Consider the following 13,053-nt stretch of genomic DNA (forward strand, 5'->3'; position numbering starts at 1 on the left):
CTGCCCCCGGCCGCCCTGGCCCCCGTGCCCCGCAACGCCTGCCTCACCTGCCCGCAGTGCCACCGCAGCCTGATCCTGGACGAGCGGGGGCTGCGCGGCTTCCCCAAGAACCGGGTGCTGGAGGGGGTGATCGACCGCTACCAGCAGAGCAAGGCGGCCGCGCTGCGCTGCCAGCTCTGCGAGAAGGCGCCCAAGGAGGCCACGGTGATGTGCGAGCAGTGCGACGTCTTCTACTGCGAGCCCTGCCGCCTGCGCTGCCACCCGCCCCGGGGCCCGCTGGCCAAGCACCGCCTGGTGCCGCCGGCCCAGGGCCGGGTGAGCCGCCGGCTCAGCCCCCGCAAGATCTCCACCTGCACGGACCACGAGCTGGAGAACCACAGCATGTACTGCGTGCAGTGCAAGATGCCCGTGTGCTACCAGTGCCTGGAGGAGGGCAAGCACTCCAGCCACGAGGTCAAGGCCCTGGGCGCCATGTGGAAGCTGCACAAGGTGGGTGCTGCTGCCGGAGCTGGCAAAGGGCTGCTCAGAGGGGCTGGGGACGGGGCGGGTTGTCTGTGTAGCCGGTCTGTCTGTCTGCTGTTCGGTAGCGCCCATCCTCGGCGTGCCTGGGCACTGGCGTGCTTGGTGCCCCCTCTCCCTTGCTAGCCCAAGCGATGTGAACCGGGGCTTTTTCCTTTCTGAAATGGGAAGAACGTGGCGGGAGGGGGTTCACCCCAATGCAGTTCTCCATAAGCTTCCAGGCTGGTGCTGCCTGCAGTCTTTTGCCCTTCCCCAGACTCCCATAGACTTCAGAGAGGGTTTTGGCTAAGGAAGGGGTAGGCACAGCTGAGGATGTGTGGATGAATCTGCTCAGAGCACAGGCCAGGCAGGTAACAGGGCATAAGGGTTTGCAAAGGGCAGGCGGTGATGGCTTCCTGGGGCTCAGAGTGCCAGGGCTTGATGCAGTGTTGCTGATGAAGGGCTGTGTGTGGGCTGAGCATCTCTGTGTATCCTGAGTCATCTGGAGGTGGCGGGAGGTGAGGAGGAAGGTTGGGAGTCGATAGGCAGCTCCCAGGCTACATGCTTTACTGAATACTGATCAGCTGCTTTCTTGCACTCTGCCACTTCATAATGCACCTTCTTTGTCGAAGGGCGGGTTAGGAGACTCCTGTAATGAAGCAGAATAATGAGAGAGGGCTGCGATTCCCACTCCTCTCTCCATGCTGAGAAATTCATTTTTAATCCAGGACTGAGCTGCAGAGTTGGCAGTTTCCCCGGGAAAAACTAGTTGAGGCCAGGGAGCTGGTAATACCAGTTTAAACCCAGAACCTGGGGTTTTATTAGACTACATGAATGAAAATGACTGAAAAATAGTTAGCAAACTGATACTAGATTTGCAATAATCTAGTGTGCTAGGGAATAAAATAAAACAAAAAAGAGCCTCTGCTTAAAGCTGGGTGCTGTCTACTTCAAAGAGAACCTTCTGAATCTGGGAGTTCCCCTTCTGTGTTTAGCAGTGAAAATTATCTGTTTGTTTAGTAAACAAAGAAGGGGGATTCCCAGGTTGAGAAGTTTCTCTCTGAGGTAAACTGCCAAATGTACTGTCCAGGCTAAACTCCGTGAGTACCGTGACTCACGTTGAAATATTTCAAGATGCTCAAAGGTGGAAGACGGCTTGACCCAATTCATGGTTATTTTGAGAGAGTTCATGAAGGTGGCACAGAGAGTCTTAGATGCCGAAATTGTAAAGAAAAAGTGAGTGGGAAGATGGACCGTATGAGAGAACTTTTTGCAAAATGCAGCAAAAAGAACAAAGATGCGCTGGAACCACTGACTTTGGCTAAATGTATACGAGTATTAGAATCCGCTGCTAAGGACGAAGATACTGACAATTCTCCACTGCCACTGCCAAGCACATCGAAAGAAAGCCAGATCCCTGTCGGCCAAAGACAGCAAGGAGGAAGTGCCACGGTTTTTCAACCACGAAGGCATATGTTGGTAACAAAACCAGCCCCAGAACTGAAACGAACGATAGATTTGGAAATTGCAGATTTCTTTTTATGGCTGTAATATTCCTTTTTCTGTTATTGAGCATCCAACATTTCAAGAAATGATCTGCCTAAGGCCAGGCTACAAAGCACCCAGTCGAAAGCAGGTGGCAGGTGAACTGTTAGACACAGTTAGTGTTGGCTTAGGGTGGACGCACGCAGTGAATTACATGAAAAAGCAGTTACATTAATACAACATGGCTGGAGTAATGTGCACAGTGACCCAGTGATAGCGAACTGGGTGCAGATAGGGAAAACTGTGGTTTATGTATCAGCAGTTGATAGCGGAAGCAGTAAGGTGACTGCAAAGTGCTGTGCTACACTGGCAAGAGAAGCCAAGGAGTTAGCCAGTGAACTGCATGGTTGTGTTGGTAAGAGCTAACTGACAGACAATGAGAGAATGATGCAAAATATGAGAAGTGATTTGGAACTAGATGACGACACATCGGTTACATATGGATGTGCATCACACTAGCTCAATCTACTTGGACAAGACCGTACCCCAAGTGCTTTGATGACACGTTGTAGATTTACAAGAGTATTTTCATCATCACCATCAGCCTTCAGCCTGGTTAAAAGAATGCCAAGGATCTGTACAACCCCAAATCCCTGGTGACGCACAATGGAACAGTCAAATAACATGCCTGGAAACATACGTTAAAAATCAGCTGCATTATCTCAGGATTGTGAATGATCATGAGGCAGAACTTGAAGAGAAATTGGTCAGTATAATTAATAATCAAGGGATTTACCAAGAAGCAAAGAACTTGATCAGTCAGTTGAAACCAGTTGCCGTAGCACTTTACACACTCCAAAGGAACGCGTCAGCAATTGCTGTTGCATGCGAAATATGGTTGGATCTAGTGATAAATGAAGATCTTGCAGCACACAAAGCAAAAGAGATTTCATGAGTCCATTACTCCTGTACACATGTTGGCCACCCTCCTTCATCCAAAATACACAGGAAAGAAATTGTCAGCTGAACAAGAAGAAATTGCCAGGCAGTGGTTGCTCAGCAAAAATCCCAACTTTCTACTATATTTACTAGCATTTAAAGTAGAAGAAACTCCATATCCAAAATCAATGTTTTCATCCACTATCAGGGAAAAAGTTCCCTTTGTAACATGGTGGAAGAATATGAAGAATGCTGATATTCCATCTGACTTCATAGAACTGGTGGTGTAATTGCATCAGTGTCCAGCAAATTGAATGGGCATAGAACGAATCTTTTCAAACGTTGGATACATCCATGCAGAACTGAAGAATAGGATTGGTCTATACGCTACATCAAAGTTGGTCTTCTGCTAAGAAAGCTGCATGGCCAAAAGGACCTGGAGTGGTAATCTGCAACTCGGCATGTTTTTGATTGCTGCTTCAAGGCCACAACTCTGCATTATTGTCATTTTCATGTTTTTGATTATTGTTTGTATAATAATATTGAAAACTGACATCTGAGTCATGACACCTATAAATTCCTTAAGAAAATACCAAACAGACATCCTGATGCTCAGGATTATAATCATATATATTAATTATGTCCACTGCAGTTCAGCTTTTTCTTTGCACAACCCTAAATTAATCTACAGCCTTATGTAACCACAATTAGAATAGGTAACTAAAACTAAGTGTAATGTTGTGTGCTTAAACAAAACAGTCTTTAAAATAGAAAAAGCCTTAAATGGGAACTAACTAGGTTTTCCTGGAGCGATAAAAAACCATAATTTGGCCTGGTAAATCCACCGCTGGTAAATACCATACCATGCCTGCTCAGATGCATGTTGGTGACCTCCCATCTAAGGTAACTAGGGCAGAAGTGATTTGGATGTCAGCAGGCAGGGCTCAGTGAAATGTGTATTCTGATGAAACATGAAAGCACAGCCTCATTACTTGGGCTAACATTGAAATAATTGCCCCTCTGTAATAAACAGGAGCTGGAGGGCAGAGCACATTGGAAGGAGTAGGTGGAAAATCGATGATGTAAGAGATATTGACATGTGGGCCTGTCTCTCCCAACCCCTAAGGAAATAGTTTTCCAGGAACATCTTCATTTATTAACATTGTGTTTTGACACAACATATGGAGGCAAACAGCCCTGTGGAGAATATACCAGGACTGCCGCGCTGTAATTCCGTCCTCTGTGTAAATTGGGCATGGGGGGGCGTTCTCCATACTGACAGGCTGTCACTTCGCTTGACAACTGTGCTATTCTAAATGGAAGAGGAATTAAAGGCTAGTGCTACACTAGGCAATATTGTACGTGTGTTCGAAAGAGGGTTGTTCTTCTGGCATTTAAAGAGCTGCAGTGTTGCTACAGCTGGGTTGCAATGGCTGCTTTGTAAGTACAATATTAGACTTGGAAGGATTAGATTTTGAGTCGTAAATGTCAGCTAATGTCGATTTCACTATACACACACAAACCAACTAAAAGTATTTCCATCAGTAATCAAAATTTACACATAGGCAGAGTAAGAAAACTGCTGCCTGAGAACTATTGGAGTTTGACTGAAGGATATTTACATTGTTTATCTGGACATATGATGTTGTGTTTATATTCCATGGGTTAGAAAGCTTTAACGTGTTGAATTTCAACATCTACTGTCATAAATCATTATTGTTTGGCCCTTTCATTGCCTGATGTTCCCTATCTCCCCATAATTTCCCTCAACTGTGGGCATTTAAATCTATAAAAATAGGGAGAAATGTTTAAAAGTAAACATTGATATTATCCTTCAAAATGATAGAAAAATAAATAATAAAAATGTAATATTTTTGATAGCAGCTAGTAGTTTTCACACTGATCTTTTGATGTCTATATCATCCTGCTGCTGCATCTCACAGGCTGACGAGCATATTGACCCACTAATGAAACTCACGTGCATATTGTGGTCCATCAGTGTGTTAACATGACATGAGCCCTCAACTACTGTGAGTGTTGTGCTATGTTTTACTATGGATGAGAGAAACAGCTGTTTCCCACTGAGGAGAATGTCTATTAATTTATCAAGAGCATCCTATTTTTCACATGGAGGACCCTTCGGGATCAGATCTTCATCTGGGGTAAATCAGTGTATCTCCTTTGAAGTCAAGGGACCTATGCTGATACACAGTAGTGGAGGACCTTACCCACCAAATCGTGCATGTAAATGTCTCCAAAACAATGGAGCGTCATGGGTAAGACGTATTTTCATTATGGTTCGTCGGTGAGCACTGGAATGGGTTACTTAGGGAGCGGATGGAATCTCCTTCCTTAGAGGTTTTTCAGGCCTGGCTTGACAAAGCCCTGGCTGGGATGATTTAGTTGGGGATTGGTCCTGCTTTGAGCAGGGGGTTGGACTAGATGACCTCCTGAGGTCCCTTCCAAACATGATATTCTATGAGTCTATCCCAGTTAACCCCTTATCTTTTGGTGCTCTTTAGCTCTGATGCAGCAAAGCGCTTAATTATGTCCTTAAGCTTTAAGCACATGAGGAGTCCTGGTGATTTTAAGGTTAAGCACCCAGATACATGCTTTGGGGCTTTTGTTCTCTTGATTAGGCTTGGCTTTTCTAGTGTATCTCATTTTTACTGTCTTTTTAAAATAAAATTCTAGTGGAGAATTCTTGCTCTGCAAAGTCTTGTCTTCAGTGCCGCATGGGCACACAGTTAGATTTTAATGCCATTTGAAGTTATCGTTTCTCATTCACTTTTCCTCTTCTCCTGGAGAATTGAATCAGAATGTTAATTGAATCAGAATGTCGTGCTTTCTCCTGAGTCGTCGTAAGTTTCAGCAGGTATTTGAAGGGCTTGCTGAGATGCCTGCAGTAACCAAGAGGGAGTTAGTGTTGTTTTCTGCTGGGGATATGTTAGGGCAGAAGGGGATCGTCTGTTAGCTGGCATTTGAATGGGGTATGGTTGTGTAATTGAATTTAAGACTGAGAAACCAGAGCATGAGTCGGTGCCTTTGAGATTTCGTACATCAAAATAAATAACACCAACTATTTACACATAGGGCAAACCTGTGCTGCAGCTGGGAGGTGTAATTCCCAGCATGGATAGACGTACGTGCGCTAGCTCTGCTTCAGCTAGTGTGCTAAAAATAGCAGCGTGGCCATGGCAGCTCGGGGTAGCCCTCTGATTATGTACCTAGGATTTCAGCTGGGCTTGTACTCAAGCTGCTCTCCCGAGCTGCTGCCCACGCCTCCGCAGCCACACTGCTATTTTCAGTGCACTAGAGTTAGCATATGTATGCTTCCCCAAGCTGGGAATTACACCTCCGAGCTGCAGTATAGTCATAGCCTGAGGTCTGATCCTGCAGGGAGGCTACACACCTTTGGGAAGGTACCAAGTGGCCTCTAGATGTCCCTTCCAGGGGACCCTTGCAGGATCAGGCCCTTAAATGCAACCAAGCCTGGCTAAACGAGCTACTTTCAAAGACTGAGAAATATAGTTCCTATTTGCCGAGTCATTTTGCAGTGAAAGAGATGGATTATTGACTCAAATGCCACCCTGAAGCTTGCAAGAAGGAATGACAAAGGTTGCCTGTACATTGTGAACCACCTGCATAATTATAAAATGGTTACATGCAACATATACTTTGCACTACATTTTTATCATTAATTTTAATAAAAGATGAACATGAACATTGGTTAAATCTGTAATGAACGAAGAATGCCTTGAAAGCAACGTTTATATATTGATACCCTACTGCCCGTGCAATTGCTGTTAAATACAGTATGCTTTACTTAGGAATGAGACCTTTCAACTCCCTCTATACAGCTCGTTAACAAGTGACCCAGTTTTTCACCATCCACTGGAAGTGGGCTGAATGTGTCATTCTCTCAGATGATTATTTCAAAACATTAGCTGCATTGGGGCACATTTAACCATAGGTATTTCAGAGAGCAGCGATTTTGAAAGTGCACACAGATAAAGAGAGAAATCCTTTTCTTAGCTGTCCTGCTTTCTATGGCAGCTGTTGAAAATGCCTTCATGTGAACATAGAGGAAAATGGCTTTATGGTCTGAAACATCCTCATTTTAAAAATATACAAAAATTGCTCTCTGGACTTTCTCTGCAGACAAATCTGATTACTTGTTCTGTCAAAGGGAAAACCACAATGTGCGTTTAAGTCCTATATTCCTTGCACATCCCAAACTCCTCTTGATCTCAGTGGGAAATCTGAGAGTATAACGTGTATTATTAATTATTATTACTATTTTATTGATTATTAATTGTGTTTATTATAGCACTGCCTGAGGGTTAACCAAGCATGGGGTCCTATTGTGCAAAATACTGTTCAGACAGAGGAGCTTACAGTCTAAATAGACAAGACAAACGCACACTATAAAGGCTATACCACAGGAATGGCAACCCAGACTTTTGCTGAGGATTAAATAGGTTTACAGGTTTTCTGCGATAGCCACTGAAAAGGCCGTGGTATGGTTAGTTCTGTCTCTCTAAGAGTTTTAGCCTGCTGCCCATCACTGTAGTATCAACAGCAATAGCAAAATCCCTAGTGGACTCAGTGACTGGCACTTCTTCCTTTTTTGGGATAAAAACTCTGCTTGGGGTTATGTTTTTGTTTTTGCGTTTTTAGATGTAACTTGTGTTGATTTGTTTCAGTGTTGTTTGGAGGCATTATTCTGATTGCTTGAGGTTTATTGGGTAGTAATGTCATTGTCAGGAGTGTAATTTGTCTGGTGGAAAGATCTGTTATGTGTTAGCCCTAGTCCCAAATGCCCCATCACAACCCACATTAGTGCAACCCAGAGATTTGTTTTTCAACTTTTGTAGAATTAAGGGATTCAGCTACCCTGACACAGCATGCAAGAAACTGCCACAGGAGATCATTGAAATATTTGATGAGTCACTTGCAGCACAAATTCACTGGCATCCGGATCATATTTTATGGCTTTTTCACAAACACAGTCATGTGTAACAAATCAGGATACCCACACAACTGGTAGAAAGAAAGATACAGGAAGGAAATTGGAAGAAAAAAGGGGGCTTTTGTGGCAGACCCTTGCTGCATGGCGAGCCGCAGTTTTGTTCCTGCTGCTGGAATTAGAAATCTCACTGCTGGCTTCCTTGCTGCATGGCGAGCCGCAGTTTTGTTCCTGCTGCTGGAATTAGAAATCTCACTGCTGGCTTGCAGGAGTGATCTTTTGGGGTAGGCTGGGCTGAAATTTCAATCAGCACCCTCAGACTTAGCACATGCAGAAGTAGGAGGCCCTTTCAGGGTCTAGTGTGTTTCTAAGGTATCAAGAACAGCAGAAAGCAACTAAGAGGTACAGCAGAGAACAAATGAGATGTCAGGTGTCTTGTCACATCCCCTCCTATGGATTCCACACACTCTTTTTGTTGATTCATTGGTTTTTAATAGTGCAAGCTAAATCAGTACAGCTCCACTGACCTGAGTGGTAATTCCTAAAACGAGTTGATTTCAGTGGCGTTCTGCTGAGTTACACCAGATGTATATCTAGGACCAGATTTCTAAAGGTCTTCAGGTGCCTAAAGATGCAGCTAGGTGCCTAGTGGCCAATGGGAGTTAGGTGCCTACACGCTCTGGAAAATCACACTAGATGCCTATCTGCATTAGGCATCTAGATACTTTTTAAAATCTGGCCCAAGTTCCTTGTTTTTAATGGAAAATTAATTTCAGCCAATTCCATAAATGAGGATCCCCTGAGCCTGATTCACCTCACATTACGCTGGTGTAAATCAGGAGTAACTCAGTTGAAGTCAGTGGAGATAGACTGGTTTAAAACCAGTGTCAATGGGAGGTGAATGAGACATCCTGTCTTTCTTTTGGAAGCTGCAGTAGGTAGCAATGTGTCCTTTGATTCTCTGTATTCCAAGGATGAGAAAGCAGATGATTTAACATGCAGTGTAAACATTGCACAGGGTATTAAGTAAAAGATGTTAAGAATGAAAAAAACATTATTTATATTTAAGCATCACAAGGTGCACGGTAAGACCAAACAAAGAATACGCCAGCAGTGTTCAGCCAGGAATACAGTCCCAGGGAGATTACACTTCTGTTCCTCCAGGCTGTGTCTTCTCACTCCTCAATAAAAAACAATCCCCCATGGTTAGAGGGTCATATTTTAAATAGATCATCTAGTTTATTAATTTATATTCCCCCATTCTGCCCTTTCCATCACTCTAGTTGAAATCTCAGCTGTGCATAACAGAGAAATTGTACCGTATTTCCATGACAATAACTACATGTGGGTAATCTTTTAACCAAATAAGAGGATTGTTCAAGAAACAAAAGAAAAGGACTAGTCTTTAGAGGCTGTGAACCTTCTCACAGGGCATATTCTTTCTAGACATAAGAACAAATCATTCTGAAATATCTTCTTCTTTCTTAGAATGTGAAGAAACTTCTGACATCGTTTGACATAGCATTCCCATTAAGTTGGTTTTTTTAAAAAGTCATTTTCAAACTGGGTAACAGCTGCCTTTGAAGCAAGTGTTTTTTCTTAAAAAAAATGCCTTTTTCTCAAAGAGAATCATTTAAAAGTGAGCCTCAGCCCTTTCTCATTACACTGTCACAACACTACACATTGTGAGGTTCTTATTATAAACATAAAATGGACAACAGTTTTGTTCCAATTTGATCATGGCTAAGCCTTCCTCTGTACTTAGGATTTTCATGTTTTCTTTGCACTGTTCCTGTTGGCAGATTGCCTTACAAACAGTCCAGCTCATCCTTACACTCATGCAAGGTATCTCCAGTCACTCCAAGTGGAAGAATTGTTTGAGAATGTGAAGTAGTTAACCAAACTGGACCAACACCGTGCAGGTAACACTGAGGCTGACATATCTGAATTCCAGTTATAGTAAGGGATCTAAAAAAGTCCTATTATGTAGACATCATGAGGGGAAGGTATGATGCTTCCTGGACAATATAGTTAGGCTTATCATAGATCATTAGGGTTGGAAGGGACCTCAAGAGATCATCTAAGTCCAACCTCCTGCTCAAAGCAGGACCAATCTCCAGATGGCCCCCTCAAGGATTGAACTCACAACCCTGGGTTTAGCAGGCCAATGCTCAAACCACTGAGCTATCCCTTCCGTTGAATTGGAAAATTCAATTTTTATTCATAAATGTCTGTAAATATCGATTTCACAAACTGATGGAAAAAATATTTTCACCCATAATAATTGAAATTTACAGCTAGGCAAAGTGAGAAAAATGCAGCCTGAGAATTTATTTGAGTTTCATTTAAGGATATTTATGTTGTATATTTTGATATGACGTTGACAATTTGTGTTTTAATGGTTATAAAGCTGTAACTTTTTGAAATTCAACATCTACTGTCATTAAATAATTTTTGTTTGACCCCCTCCGTTGTCTGACCTCATCCATAATTTTGCACAACTCGGAAACTTTTAATAAATAAAAATAAGGAAAAAATGCTTAAAAATAACTATCAATATTATCCATCTAAATTATACAGAAATACAAATCTAATTCTGCCAAGCCTACATTGAGGTACGGGATCTGATTCTCACTGATGCTAGTAAAACTCCATTGGCTTTACCGGAGTTCTTTCTGTTTTAACTCTGTTGTAAATGTGATCAGAACTAAGCCCATTGCTTCAAAGGAGTTCAGTCACGCTACCTAAATCAGCATATCGATGGTTGTCTAGATCACTATGCATAGCACCACTTGAGCAAGCCACATTACTCCCAAGCATTTTACAGGGAAAATCTGTTCAGAATAGATATCCATTTATTTGACTTATTTGGAATGAATTGGAAGTTCTGTTTGGGAGAAATACTGGCTGTTTCTGTTCTTGAAGAATGTACTACACCTCTACCCCAATGTAACGTGACCCAATATAACACGAATTCGGATATAACGTGGTAAAGCAGTGCTCCAGGAGGGCCGGGGCTGTGCACTCCAGTGGATCAAAACAAGTTCAGTATAACACGGTTTCACCTATAACGCGGTAAGATTTTTTTGGCTCCCAAGGACAGCGTTATATTGAGGTAGAAGTGTATTTATCTATGTTTGAACAAGGAATTAACTGTTGAGATGCTTGTTTGACAATAGACCAGAGAAGAAAAAAGACTGCCTCTATGAAAAGAAAAAACAAATTGAACAGCTTTTTTGCAAGACAGTCTTGCTTCTGCAAGATCCACAGAATTCTCAGTTGTTTAGATCTCAAGCAAAGCACATGGGGGAATTGGTTGCAATTAGAGCTGGGTGAAATTTTTCATACAAATTATTTTTACTCTGAAAAATTCCAATGTAAGTGGACCAAAACAATTGATAGATCTGGGCTGATTTCAGATAATTGTTTCGGTCGAATTCAACTTTTTTAAAAATGAAAAGTCAAAACAAAAAGTTTTCACTTTTTTTTTTTTCGGAAAGACTTTTCATTTTGGAATCAAGTTTAAGAGAGGTAGTCGTGTTAGTCTGGATCTGTAAAAAGCGACAAAGAGTCCAGTGGCAATTTTATTTTTTTTAAGTGTGTTATGTAACCCACAAAGATTAAATGAAGCATTTTGTTTGGTTTGAACAAAAAGTTTTATTTGATCCAAAATGATTTTTTTGTTACTTTTCTAGTTTACCAGAAAAACTGAAAAAAAAATCTGTTCTGGGTTGACCCGAACTGATTTTTTATTTAAGTTCAACCACCACACTGAAAAATCTGTAATTCTCAGGGCATGGCTACACTTACATTTTTGCAGCGCTGGTAGTTACAGCTGTGGTTGTACAGCTGTGTAGGGCCAGCGCTGCAGTGTGGCCACACTGACAGCGACCAGCGCTGCAGTGTGGCCACATTTGCAGCATTTGCAGCGCTGTTGGGAGTGGTGCATTGTGGGCAGCTATCCCAGCGTTCAAGTGGCTGCAACGTGCTTTTTTCAAAAAGAGGGGTATTGGGGTTGGAGTGTGAACAGGGAGCGGTCGGGAGACAGAAGAGAGGTTTATGGAGCAGATACTGTGTGACAGCATGCCCTGCCTTCAAAATTCTGGCCATTATCCCCACATCCTCTCTCAATCACTCTTCCCAAAAGTAAAAAGGCTTCAGACAGATAAGCGCATCTCCAGAGGGACTCCCTCCCCGCCGCCGTGCTGTTTGCTCCTCAAGCAAACAGTGTGACATTCCAAAGCATCGCTCGTCGCTCGCTGGGCAAAGAGCTGCTGTGTTTGTTTTTAGATAAGTAGCATCCGGGGAGTACCTCCGGTTTGTTGTATACAAGAATTGTGTGATAACCTCCTAATACCTCTGGAGGCCATACAGCGCTGGATGAGTGTCCACCCTATCGAGCAGCGCTGCATCAGCGCTGGATTCGCTACACCCGTAGCGGACCAGGTGTACAGCCAGCGCTGCAGGAAGGGAGTTGCAGCGCTGGCTGAGCTCTGTAAGTGTGGACACCTGGTAAGTTGCAGCACTGTAACCCCCTCACCAGCGCTGCAACTTGCAAGTGTAGCCAAGCCCTCATAGCTCAAGTTGCAACATATCTTTGTTTTGCACATTTGGGGCCAGATCATTCTGTTAGTGTGTAACTGAGTGTGACCCAGGTGCAACCATGTGCAGGAGCTGGCCCTTATGTTTTACAATATACAGTATTCTGGGATTGATTGATAATCCTGGCAGGTGGATGGAGAAATGTAGTATTATAATGTCATAAACAAGGGAGCAAAACTTGTAGCTAGAAAAAGAAAGTGAACTTTTGTTTTGAACATTCTCTTAAGCCAGCAGTTGGCCTTGACAACAAATTAGATTGTAAAGACTTTAGGCTGCAAGATGTCTTGTTGAACTACACAAAAACACAGTAAACACGATAAATACATCTAATTTCAAAGGTACATGTTTGCATCTAATTAGCCATCAAATTGACTGTGTTACAAGACTACAGGAATGCTAATAGATCAGTGCTCTGTTTCCTAAATGGGCATTTGGTGGACAGAGCTTGGGGAAGAATCTAACAGGTAAAGGTTTTTAAGATCAGTGTTCATTATGTCTTTCCTATGACTAGTCTTTTATTATCTGAAAAAGTGGGGCAGACCTGAACATTAACATGGTGT

The 13,053-nt window shown here is 42.8% G+C and overlaps 1 protein-coding gene across 1 annotated transcript in view; it reads left to right on the top strand.

Annotated features, from left to right (window-relative positions):
* Nucleotides 1-6: 6 nt before the first annotated feature.
* The window catches only part of TRIM9 (tripartite motif containing 9), a 123,393-nt gene continuing 110,346 nt past the window's right edge, over nucleotides 7-13,053 (top strand). The window contains exon 1 of the mRNA XM_075065817.1: nucleotides 7-489. Within this exon, the coding sequence (XP_074921918.1) occupies nucleotides 208-489 (282 nt within the window). The 5' untranslated portion in view covers nucleotides 7-207. The remainder of the gene's footprint in view (nucleotides 490-13,053) is intronic.

The sequence above is a fragment of the Chelonoidis abingdonii genome, chromosome 4 (assembly GCF_003597395.2).
Source record: "Chelonoidis abingdonii isolate Lonesome George chromosome 4, CheloAbing_2.0, whole genome shotgun sequence".
NCBI classification, from domain to species: Eukaryota; Metazoa; Chordata; order Testudines; family Testudinidae; genus Chelonoidis; species Chelonoidis abingdonii.